Below are 12823 nucleotides of genomic sequence, written 5' to 3'. Positions count from 1 at the left end.
CAGCCAGGAAACATGATGATGTTATCATTCAAGCATTTCCCAAACATTGTCTTTGGCAACAGCAGGAACTTAGTCCCAGATTCCTGGACCAACTGTGGTCTTAGTAACTATTCTGTGTCCCTATGCCTTCTCTGAGTCACAGTAATTTGTCCCTTTTTCTTTTATAATTTAACAGCTGCTCTCTCTCACCTGTAGCAGTGAATGCTTCTCGGTGCTGCATGAAACAGCTGCTTTCTGTGTAAACTGGTTTAGTGTCTGTCAGGGTGAAGAATACTCACACAAAAGAGAGACCACCACTGCTTTTCTCAACAGATAGGTGTTATTTGCAGTACTTGGTTTAATTCCTTTTTCTGCCTTGCTTCTTCCTCCACCCAGCCCTCTGTATGACCAGTACTGCAAAGATCACTTCTCGGATGGTCACTGCGACCAGGGCTGCAACAATTTTGAGTGCGAGTGGGATGGTCTGGACTGTGCAAACAACATGCCAGAGAAGCTGGCAGATGGCACGCTGGTGGTGGTGGTCCTCATCACCCCAGAGAACCTCAAGAACAACTCCTTCAACTTCCTGCGGGAGCTGAGCCGTGTGCTGCACACCAACGTGGTCTTCAAGAAGAACGCCAAGGGGGAGTATATGATCTTCCCGTACTACGGCAATGAGGAGGAGCTGAAAAAACATTACATCAAAAGATCCACAGAGGACTGGTCAGATATGTCCAGTGCTGTCATCAACAAAGTGAAGAGCAGCCTCTACTCCAGGGCTGGCAGGAGGCAGAAGAGGGAGCTCGACCAGATGGACATCAGAGGGTAAGAGGGCTCCATTTTCTCTGAGCGGCACTCAGAGTGTGTTCTCTGTGTCGATAATAGTAACACGCTAGGAAGGGAAGGATGTAGGCCAGATAATTGTATTTAGATGTTGCTTTCTGTGTGAACAGAAACCGGATTTTGCTCTCATGTGGGAAAATGGAGTGATCATTCAGGAGTCCCTGGTACAATGCTGCGCCGACTCTCACGATTGAAGGAGGCCTGTGCATTGTTGGGAGCCGGGGCTGGGCTGGGTGGGACCTGGAAGCAGAGGTTGGCCTGACCGACTGTCTGACTTCAGGAAGTCATTAAGTTAAGCCTCATTTTCTCCCTGGGAAATGCTTTCTAGAGCTTTGTTGTAAAACTCAATTACTGCAATCTGTGTTTGGAGATCTTTAGTGTAAACATACACATCTAACCTGCTCCCTCTCCATGGACTCAATCAAAAACCCCTGAAAGCAAAGGAGTTAGAGCAGCGAAGCTGATGTGAGAAGATCTGAAGGCTTCCAAAGAGCATTATTTAAGATACTGTAGTGTCTGGATAATTTTAAAACATTGTGAAGCAGAGACTCCCTTCCATTCCTGTAGATAAAGAGCTGGATTTTACAGCATTCACTGAAGCAAATCCAACAGACCATGAGTGTGAGCTGCAGGCTTTGGGCCACAGGGGACCAAGGAGATGCCTTCCCATCTTCTAATTCCCACTGGTGGGGGTTAAAGAGGGAAGGGAGACAGGGCTCGTGGTGTGGTCATCGCTCCCTGTTCCTTATTGACTCCTCTCTCTCACAGATCCATCGTCTACCTGGAAATTGATAACCGCCAGTGCATCCAGTCATCTTCCCAGTGCTTCCAGAGTGCCACTGATGTGGCAGCATTCCTGGGAGCCTTGGCCTCCCTTGGGAACCTCAACATACCCTACAAAATAGAAGCTGTCAAAAGTAAGTACAGCTCGTCAGCTGGGGAGGAGAGACAGCCAAAACTTTCCAGCCTTCCCTGAGTTTAGTTATCTGTCAATTGGCTGCATTTGAGCACAGTCTGGTTTTAATAACCTCACATATTTTATTTTTTTTTTCCTTAAAGTCTTTTCTTTTAAAAAATTGCAAGCCCGCTTTATTATTTTTGCTTATTCCAGGTTTTATTTCAAAATCATTATCACTCTAAAAGTTATTAAAAAAAGAAAAGAAAAAGAAAACCCAAGCAGCTCCAATCAATCAGTGACATGCAAGGAGTTGAAGTTTGTATCTTGAAAATCCCCCCTAAATCCTTTTGTCTTAACAGCTCAATGCAAGCGCAATGATTTGAAGTTTGCTAATCCTTTTCCTTAAAGGAGAAAAAAGTGAAGCTGTCTCCTGGTGCAGGCTGCCTTGTGCAGCCGAGAATTTGCCGATAGTTTGCAATTCTGATTAATAGCGTATAAAATGACCTTATTTTGGGGAGGGGGGGGGTGGCTGATTTAGATCAGACTTAGGTACCTCTATTAACAAATTTTCCTTCATTTCCACCGTGTCCCTCGTTTGCTATGCAGCTTAATGTCTCAGCATCTCTTTGTGCCCCACTGTTTTGTAGGTGAAACAGCCGAGCCCACGAAGAACTCCCAGCTGTATCCTATGTACGTGGTGGGGGCTGCGCTGGTCTTGGTCGCCTTCATCGGACTGGGAGTGCTGGTGTCTCGCAAGCGCCGCAGGGAGCATGGGCAGCTTTGGTTCCCTGAAGGTTTCAAAGTGACAGAGTCGAGCAAGAAGAAGCGACGGGAGCCCCTCGGGGAGGATTCTGTTGGACTGAAGTGAGTAATTTGCTTGCTAACCCGATAGACACGGCGCAGCTCGGGGCTCTTCTGAGAGTTTTGTTCTCTAGTGCATCGTAGTGGTGTGGCAGGGAGGAAAAGAAGCAGGGGTCTTGAAGTTCTGCATGGGGAAAAAAGCAGTGTTCCATCTGGTTTGTGCTTTGCAATCTTTTTGCACTTGGTAAGAAATGAAATGCAACCTGAGGGGAACCTCGTGGAGACTGGTTAATTCTCCTTTCAGTTTGTGCCTGTACACAGACGAACATCACAAACAATTCCTGCAGAGGAGATAACATTTTGTGTGGTTTTATTTTTAAAGACCCCTCAAAAATGCTTCGGATGGCACACTGATGGATGACAACCAGAATGAGTGGGGTGATGAGGAGACCTTGGACACCAAGAAGTTCAGGGTAAGCCCTCTGCCACATTCCCTGCCTGTGCTGCCGGCAGTCACTCCTGGATTTGTCATGGAAGGAGCAGAGGGATGCTCAGGGCCCCTCATTGCTGCTCTCAGCTCCTTTGCAAACCTGAGAACACACACCTTAGAGCCTCACAGAGCTTCCCAGGCTGCAGCTCAGGGTGCTTTTCTGGGAGCTCATTCCCTGCTGTTTCCCTCAGTTTGAGGAGCAGGCGATGCTGCCGGACACGGATGACCAGACGGATCACAGGCAGTGGACACAGCAGCACCTGGACGCCGCTGACCTGCGCATTTCCTCCATGGCCCCCACGCCTCCACAGGGGGAAATCGATGCTGACTGCATGGATGTCAACGTCAGAGGGCCGGGTAAGGACCCCTTGCACTCCTGCACTGTCAGCTCATGTCAAACCCTCCCTCAGCCCTTGCAGAGGAGCAGCCCCACAGCCCTCCCTGTTCCTTGCTGGTGCAGAGTCACTGCTACAAGCTCTGCACCACAGGGTTGCTGTTGTGATTCAGAGAGAGACCCTGTCGTTTTGCTTTCCATGAGAGCTCTTTTGTTTAATGACTGAGATGGAAATCACAGAAGTACCTATTAAATCATCCAGGTTATCTCTCTGCTGCTCCTATATTCTTCTCCTCCCACCCAACTGTACATTTCACAGTCTTCTTTTAAGGTTTTTAACAATGGTTAATAGCTTTTTAAATTCTTACAAACACTTGGTCTTCCCCATGTCTGTGAAATCAACCTCTGAAATAATGAAGGTATTTACCATACACTATTTGCTTTGAGCAGCCTTCCTTACAAACTGCACTTTACATGGAGCAGCTGAAATAGGGAAAGCAGTGAGTAGTGAGATACCACTAAGGAATTTCAGATCCATATCAGAGGAAGGATATTCGTGTTTGATGTTCAGAACTAGTCAGGAACTCAGTCTTGGTGCACCCAGGAGAATAAGCATCTATTGCAAGCAGAGCATCTGGCTGAGCCTCCTGCATTACAGAGGGTAAAAAGCCTTTTTTCCCTGGGCTCCCCTGTGCTTCCAGATGGCTTCACCCCCCTGATGATCGCCTCGTGCAGCGGAGGAGGGCTGGAGACCGGCAACAGCGAGGAGGAGGACGATGCTCCCGCCGTCATCTCGGACTTCATCTACCAGGGCGCCAGCCTGCACAACCAGACTGACCGCACGGGCGAGACCGCCCTGCACCTGGCCGCCAGGTACTCCCGCTCCGACGCTGCCAAGCGCCTGCTGGAGGCCAGCGCTGACGCCAACATCCAGGACAACATGGGCCGCACGCCCCTCCACGCCGCCGTCTCTGCCGATGCCCAAGGAGTCTTCCAGGTAATCGATGCTTTGGCCGCCAGTTTTGGGGTTTTCGGGGGGAAATCGTGGTGCTATGTGAAGAGTTTTTTCTCAAGGTCTCCTGCTCACCTGGGCAAGGTGTGGGGTGACATTTGTAAAAAATGAAGCTTCTGTTGTCTTGGGCTCAAGACAAAGCAGCAAGCTCACAGCAGCAGCCCTGGACTGGGAGCAGAATTGGAGAGATGAACCTTTGGAAAGGTCCTGAGACCTGGACACCTGGAGTGCCTTGCTGTCTGCCCCTCCTAATGTTTGTGTTCCCTCTGCTTTGGCCCTTCTTGTGGCAGATCCTGATTAGGAACAGAGCAACAGACCTGGATGCCCGAATGCATGACGGGACCACTCCCCTGATCCTGGCTGCTCGCTTGGCTGTGGAGGGGATGCTGGATGACCTCATCAACTGCCACGCTGACGTCAACGCCGTGGATGATTTAGGTACCGAGGCAGCTAAAACACCACTTGACCCTGACGTGGGACAAAAGGGCTGCTTGCTGTTGATCTCAGCACTCTCTAATGTGTGTTGTATTCTGTGGTTCTCCTCTCCAGGCAAGTCAGCCCTGCACTGGGCAGCTGCTGTGAATAATGTGGAAGCTGCAATGGTCCTCCTGAAAAATGGTGCCAATAAGGACATGCAGAATAATAAGGTAGGACCTCCTAGGTTGATATATGCAAGGGAAGAACCATTTGGGGAGTCTGTTAAAGAGTAATTTCTGGCTAAAATACAAATGTCTGGCACTGAGACTCTGATTCACGCATTCTGCTGTGAATGAAGTTGGATTTAGCTCAAAGGAGCACTAAGGGATTTGGTTGTAGGGGTGATGTTGAGGGGCCATACAGTGCCTGGTGGGCAGTGTCTTTGTGGCCATCTCCAGCACGTTCAGGGTCACTCACAGGGTTCCTGGTTTGATAGCAGTACAAGGATGTGGCTCAGCAGGGTAGGAAAAAGAAGGAGCAAACCCTCACCAGATGATGGCAGGCCACCCAACCACACGGGTGTGGAGCTCAGGGCAGCGCTGCCAGAAGAATCTGTGAACTCAATCCTAACCAAACCTTGCTGCCTTTCCAGGAGGAGACCCCACTGTTCCTGGCAGCCAGAGAAGGGAGCTACGAAACCGCCAAGGTCCTGCTGGACCATTTTGCCAACCGGGACATCACAGACCACATGGACCGGCTGCCGCGGGACATCGCCCAGGAGCGCATGCACCACGACATCGTGCGGCTGCTGGATGAGTACAACCTGGTGCGGAGCCCCACCCTGCACAACGGCCCCCTGGGGGCACCCACCCTGTCCCCCCCGCTCTGCTCCCCCAACAGCTACATCGGCAACCTCAAACCCGCCGTGCAGGGCAAGAAGGCCAGGAAGCCGAGCACCAAGGGGCTGAGCTGCAATGGCAAGGATGCCAAAGACCTCAAAGCCCGGAGGAAAAAGTCCCAGGATGGAAAAGGCTGTCTGCTTGACAACTCCAGCGTGTTGTCTCCGGTGGACTCCCTGGAGTCGCCGCACGGGTACCTCTCGGACGTGGCCTCTCCCCCGCTGATGACCTCTCCGTTCCAGCAGTCCCCTTCCATGCCCCTGAACCACCTGCCAGGCATGCCCGATGCCCACCTGAGCATCAACCACCTCAACATGGCAGGCAAGCAGGATATGGCCATGGGCAGCTCCAGCAGGATGGGCTTCGACTCGGTGCCGCCGCGCCTGTCCCACCTGCCGGTGTCCAGCCCCAGCACGGGGATGAGCAGTGCCCCCATGAGCTTCTCGGTGGGCGGCGGGGCCGGGCTGAACGGGCAGTGTGACTGGCTCACCCGGCTGCAGAACGGGATGGTGCAGAGCCAGTACAACCCCCTGAGAGCCAACCTGCAGCCCGGGGCGCACCAGCAGCCCCAAAACCTGCAGCACGGCATGATGACCTCGCTGCACAACGGGCTGCCCACCACCAGCTTGTCGCAGATGATGAGCTACCAGGCCATGCCCAACACCCGCCTGGCGTCCCAGCCCCACCTGATGCAGAGCCAGCAGCTCCAGCAGATGCAGCAGCAGCAGCAGCAGCTCCAGCAGCCCAACCTGCAGCCGCCGCAGCAGCAGCCGCAGCCGCCGCAGCAGCCCCCGCAGCCGCCGCAGCAGCCGCAGCAGCAGCACCACAACCCCGGCTCCAACGGGAGCGGCCACATGGGCCAGAATTTCCTCGGTACGGAGCTGAGCCAGCCCGACCTGCAGCCGGTGAGCGGCAGCGCCATGGCCGTGCACACCATCCTGCCCCAGGATTCCCAGATGTTGCCCACCTCCCTGCCCTCCTCCCTCGCCCAGCCCATGACCACCACGCAGTTCCTGACGCCGCCTTCCCAGCACAGTTATTCCTCCCCCTTGGACAACACCCCCAGCCACCAGCTCCAGGTGCCCGACCACCCTTTCCTCACGCCGTCACCGGAGTCACCCGACCAGTGGTCCAGCTCCTCTCCTCACTCCAACGTGTCCGACTGGTCCGAGGGCATCTCCAGCCCTCCCACGAGTATGCAGTCACAGATGGGACACATCCCCGAGGCCTTCAAGTAAAACAAAAGTGGTTTAGAGACGCTCATTGGGAGCCAGAAGCTCGAGGGAGATTTTTTTTTTTAAAAGGACGTCGGATGCTTTTATTAAAGGATCCTTTTTAAATATGTTTTTATAAAAAAGAAAAAAAAGAAAAGAAAAAGACAAATTAATTCCTTTTTTTTTTTTAGTATTTATTTATGTACTTTTTATTTTACATGAGGACACTGCCTTTTTATTTATATGTTCTATTGTTAAGAACTCAATGTGGGACACCAGTTGTGTTTCGAGAAATCAACAAATTAGGTTTTTATAGCACGTTCTCTTTTGTTTGGGGGGGGGTTCATTGTGTTTGATTTGAGAGGAAATGTTTATGTAAAGTTATAAGCAATGATTTGTGATTCTGAAATGCCATTAATTTATTTTTTTTCTCTTTCAACTCAGAAAGAGAGGTGAGAAAGAAGAGGGGAAGTAAAAATTGACTAAAAATACCACTCCTTAAGGGGAAAAAAATTAATATGGACACATTTTTTAAATGTACTTTAAAATGTTTCCTTTGCAATTATATGAGAGGACATTTTATGGTACCAGTCATGAATCTTTGTTTAAATTTCAGTATTATATAGTTGTACATTTGCCTTGATAATAGAAATTTTTGTTCTCTCTTGTTTTTATATATATATAAAAATATATATATTTAAATGATTTTTATGATCTAAAAAAAAAAAAAAAAGAAAAAGAAAATCAGGATTATAGACCTGTAAGAACAGTTTCTAAGCTAAAAAAAAAACACCCTACAAAACATGAATACTGTCCCCCATCAAAAAGAAATGTATTTGCCAAACTTCCAAGAGAGCAAGCCCATAAGTATGGAGTATATACACAAAGGAGACTTAATTTTACTTTGAATATCTTTACTGATTTTTTTTTTGTTTTGTTTTCATGTTTGCCTTTGAGTAACCGTTTTAAGAAATAAATGCCAATATAAACTTTGTAAACCACATCCTTATTTTAAGGATGGCCTGCCTATTTTTTAAAAGAAGGTGTGTCTGGCAGTGCAGACACCCTGAGTGAGATTACAAAGCATTATCACACTGCCACCCCCACGTGCTCACCCGGCCCCAGCTCCTCTGGCAGAGCCCTCACTGGGTGCCCAGTGGGATGTGCTGCTGGTTTTGGTGGGAGGCTGGACTGGCCAAACTGGAGGGCAAGGGGCCAGCACAGCTGTGCTGTGAAACGTTGACATTTTGTTCTGTGACGTTAGCCTGGAGTGATGCATCTTTTTTTATATTGATGTGCACTCTTTCTGTGTATCATGTAAAATATAGTATAAGCCTGTGGCAGATTTAATGTTTGTAAATATGGGGTTTTTTTGGTTTGGTTTTTTGTTTTGTTTTGTTTTTTTCAAGAAAAGGTGGATTTTGTTTCAAAAATCTAAATGAGCAAGTCTTAAATATATCATAAATATATCACCTTATAGAGGTGTTGGAATATCACTCACTCGGGTGCAAAAGCAAGCAGACACCCTAAGACTAGATAATGTGTATGGGACAGGCAGATAGAGAGCAGTTAATCAAGAAAACCTAAGAAAAGGGTTCCTTTTCCTCATTCCTTTCTATTAGAACACCAAATAAAATGGATATTTCTCAAGGCACAGTGCCTTGCTGAGCACTCATCTTAGTTAACATTTCAGACCATTGTTATTGTGACACACCTAATATGAGTGATAAAAACATCACGTGGTGTTGAATCTTCCTATGTTTTATAAACTAGAGTGTAGTTTAAGAAAAGATATCTTCTGTAATAAAGTTATCTACATGCAAAGTTGTAGTTTGCAAAAATGATGTATTTTTTTTTGTTAACTGATTTGCAATAAATGATGCTTCTGGGCATCTAGATTTTACTAAAACTGGAATTTGGTGTTTTTGTTACGGGTCAGTTGAATTCTGGATTTGACACCTGTTGTCTTTCAGAGCTGCTCCTTGCACTGAGGGCTGGAGCTTCCTCTATATCTTGTTCTCTGTGTAAAAACTTAGAGAAGAGCTTTGGACAATGAAAATTTCACTTTAACTTCTGCTAAACTCTCACTGACTTGAGACACCTGGGCAAGGCAGGAGGGGCTCTTTACCTGCTGTGAGTGCTCTGATATCCTCAGACCATCAGGTCAAGATCTGAAAGGGGAAACATGGAGAAATTGTTTTAAAGAATATCCTTCATGCATCTTCAAACAAACCAGGAACAGTAGCCCCAGAGAGACAGTTTTACTTGTGCCAATCTGGGCACAACCACCACCCAAAAATGTTTGCTGTCCTTGCTGTGCTCAAGATTTTTAAGGTAATTTAATTTAATTTAATTCTTTCTCTACCCCACAGGGACTCTGCAGTGCAAATGCAGCTGCAAAGTCCCCAAATAACTGGATATAAATAGCAGAGCCATTGACCTCCTCCCAAATCACATAAGCCTGGAATGCTGGTATTTTCCACTCCATGGCTGAGGAGGGAGAGAGCTTGTGTGTGGATGGGGCTGGTGTCCAGCCCCAGACAGATCCAGGGCCACCCAACACCTGCTGTACAACTAGTCAGCTACTGGTGTGATGACACTTGATGTGCCACCCACAGCAGTGAAATGCACCTTCAGAGGTCAGGGAGGTGACATTCCAGGAAAGGGAACATCAAACTCCATGGAAAGGGGTATTTTAACAGAGAGCAAACCCCTCTTCTCCCCTGCAAAACATGTCACCAGTGAGGGTGTCAATAGCCAGGGGGACACCCTGGAGATGGGTTTATGTGTCATCCCCCTGCCTGTGTCTGGCTGCAGCCCATCTGGAATGCACTAAATGGAGTTTGTCTGCCTTCAGAGTGACTCACACATGAGCTGCTCACGAATCCCACACAGCCCAGCCTTCCAGGCTTCTCCCACACATTCCCATCCCAGTACCAGCCCAGCGCAGCTCCAGTGCTGCCAGTGGGGCTGGGAGAGGCTCATCCCAAAGTGAGGAGACATTAGAAGGATCCTCTCCTGCCTGGTCCACTGTAAAACCAAGTCACTCATGGGCAAGGCAGAAATTTGGCCTGGAATAGATGAAAAAAAGGGGTTTATGAGGACATGGAAAACAATGTGACATTGCAAGAGTGTGGCTCGTTCAACAAGAGGGGCTGCAAAGCACGGGATTTTCCATGAGGAGTGGTCAGAGGGACAGGATGAGGAAAGAGGGGGGCTAAATACCATGGAAAGAAGCAAATAGATAGCTACTAATTAATTATCCACAAGGTAATTCAAACTAGAAGTCAGTTAAGGTTTTTAAATCTTAGAGGAATAAGGATGCAAAAATTTAGGTTTTAAGTGTTTAGCCCCAAATGACTTAGAGTTATGAGGGCATCTGGTGACCAACCAACTTGTGGCACATGCCATGATTGTGGTGTCACAGATCCAGCTGGGATCGAGGCAAAGTTAAACGAGAAACAAGAAAAATGGCCCCAGTTTCAAACTTTCCTTTCACACTTAATGCTTCTTCCCACACCAACCAACCCACATTGTCCCACCACGAGCTCATCTTCACCTCGTGTGGGCAAAGATTTTTGGGAGATGAATTTCAAGCTCTCTCAGCACCAGAAGATGCTGACGAGTGCCTGGATCATGGCAAGCACGGCTGTCTCAGCATTCCAGGTGAAAAGGGCTGAGAAGCACTAAAATCACATCCCACACCGAGGGAAGGGTTCGGGAGTGTTGGCGTAAAACAAGATTAGCACTGGCTATTGCCATGGCAGGTATGTTGGTGCTCTGAGGAATCCCTGCACCTGAACTATTTGTTTACATGCTGGAGGGCTTGGTTTTTTTCACTCTTTGTTTTCATTATTCCTGCTCAATTAGATGGGACATTTAGAAACTGCTACTCTGTATTGCTTCTCCCTCCAGGCTGTTGGTGTTTGCTCACAAAGTTGCTCGCAGCTGCTCCAGCCCTGATTGAGGAATTGTTGCTGAAGCTGAAATCAGCCCCTGAAGAATGTACAAAAGGAGCCAAATTCATCTCGGGTGCTCAAATCACACAGGGGGTAATGTGGCTGGGGTAGTCTGAATAATCACAGCAACTGAATGAGTAAATAAATAAAACTCTGATTGTCCAGTTGGCCAACATAGTGCAGAATACTGGTAAGGGATAGAGATACCCTCCTTTAGCATTTTCCATGTTTCTAAACTCAAAGAATGATCCTTTTCATAGCAAGCTCGTGGAGCAAGGTTGTGTTTCTGGCTGTGTGCAACCTGAAGACTGAATAAATTACCAGCAAAAGGTCAGAATCGTTTGTGTTGTATCCCAGGTGAGCTGAGGAACAGAGAAGCTGTGGCTGTCCCATCCCTGGAAGTGTCCAAGGCCAGGCTGGATGGGGCTTGGAGCAGCCTGGGATAGTGGAAGGTGTCCTTGCCCATGGCAGGGAGTAGAATTTGATGATTTTTAAGGTCCTTTCCAAACCATTCTGTGAAGCAGGGCAGAAGGACACACATTGTCCTCACTGGCAAAGATTTTCATTTATAATGGGTCACTCAAGTCCAGAACTACTGCTGAGTACAGCAAACCAGCTATAAAACTTCAGGTTGAAAGGGACTGAATGCTTTAACATAGCAATTCTTTATAATCACATATTTATCAGGAGAACAACAAAGCTGAGATCCCATTGTTGATGTTTGCATTATGTACCCCTGTAGGGGGGAGTTAAATATGCAACATAAATATCTAACTATAGACACAGATGTGAACTATTGATGGTCTTTAGCACACAAAAAGCCAATCAGGCTAATTAAAACCATGTTTCCTCGGATTACACCTGTTGGGGGAAATATCAAGGGAGAACCAGGGCTTTATCTGCAACTCATGCCTGCATAGGGAAATTGTATTTGACAAGCTGGTTTATAAGAATGTTCCTACAAAAGAGGGAGATGAAAGGCACTTAAAAATCACAGTGCTGCCTCTGGTTCCCACACCAGCATCAAAGTGCTGCTTCCCCTGCTTGGCCGGGGCTTTGAGGATATTCCCCTGCTTTAATGATCAAGCGTGCAGGAACAGCTCTCACACTGATAATGACCCTTGATTAAGATGTTTGTTTAGGTCGTTGTGTTTTCCTCTGCAAGGCTTGTTGTTGGGTGCGGGCTGTGACAGTACCAGCACGGGGGGCCAGGCTGGTGAATGACATACATTCTTCTGGTGCTGGAACGGGGGTTCAGCCCCCTAAAAAGCTTCGTGTTTGTGTAAAATCGCAGAGCCACGGAGCTTGTAAAGGGCCTGAAGCACCAGGCGCGGCTGAGGGAGCTGGGAGAGCTCAGCCTGGAGAAAAGGAGGCTCAGGAAGGGAATGTTTTGTGCTTTTTCTGTGTTTTTGATTCCCAAAGAGCTGTTTTCACGGAGTCACAGACCGCTGTGGGTTGGAAGGGACCTTCAAGATCGTCTCATTCCACTCTGCCATGGGCAGGGCCTTCTCCCTGTGCACAGCTCCTGACAGGACACAGAGGCTGTGCTCCCAGGGAACCAGGCTCGAGTCGTGCCAGGGGAGGCTTAGATTGGCAATTTGGGAAAATTTCATCGCAGAAATGGTGGTTAAGCCTTGGAGCAGTGCTGGAATCATCATCCCTGGAGTGTTCGCCTCGAGGTTTAGTGGTGAACAAGGTATTCGGTAATATCAGAGGGCTTTTTCAGCTTTAAGGATTCTGGGATTCGTTTCTGATTCTGATGTTTATGGACACGTGCACCCCAGCCTTCCCCAATTAATGCGCTTCTCCTAATTAATCCCTCACGGACGTGCGGGACAGGACCTCGCTGTGCGGCGAGTCACAGCTTCGCTCCGTGAGGCAGAATCTCATTCCCCGTGTCTGTAACCACGGATTTCTCCGTTCCAGCAGCCCTGGGGAGCCCCTGATCCGCCTCGCTGCCCCGGCCCGCGATGGGCA

General features: G+C 48.4%; 1 protein-coding gene across 2 annotated transcripts in view; it reads left to right on the top strand.

Annotated features, from left to right (window-relative positions):
- NOTCH1 (notch receptor 1) overlaps positions 1–8796 on the top strand; it is a 42939-nt gene extending 34143 nt beyond the window's left edge. For both annotated transcript variants that reach the window (XM_015645129.3, XM_015645128.3), the window contains exons 26-34: positions 376–804; positions 1591–1739; positions 2368–2584; positions 2904–2994; positions 3203–3368; positions 4047–4342; positions 4648–4795; positions 4907–5004; positions 5427–8796. In XM_015645129.3, coding sequence (XP_015500615.1) covers positions 376–804; positions 1591–1739; positions 2368–2584; positions 2904–2994; positions 3203–3368; positions 4047–4342; positions 4648–4795; positions 4907–5004; positions 5427–6911 — 3079 coding nt within the window. In that variant the 3' untranslated portion in view covers positions 6912–8796. The remainder of the gene's footprint in view (positions 1–375; positions 805–1590; positions 1740–2367; positions 2585–2903; positions 2995–3202; positions 3369–4046; positions 4343–4647; positions 4796–4906; positions 5005–5426) is intronic.
- Positions 8797–12823: the final 4027 nt, after the last annotated feature.

This window comes from Parus major, chromosome 17, assembly GCF_001522545.3.
Source record: "Parus major isolate Abel chromosome 17, Parus_major1.1, whole genome shotgun sequence".
NCBI classification, from domain to species: Eukaryota; Metazoa; Chordata; class Aves; order Passeriformes; family Paridae; genus Parus; species Parus major.
This window is presented reverse-complemented; position numbering and strand designations above follow the sequence as displayed.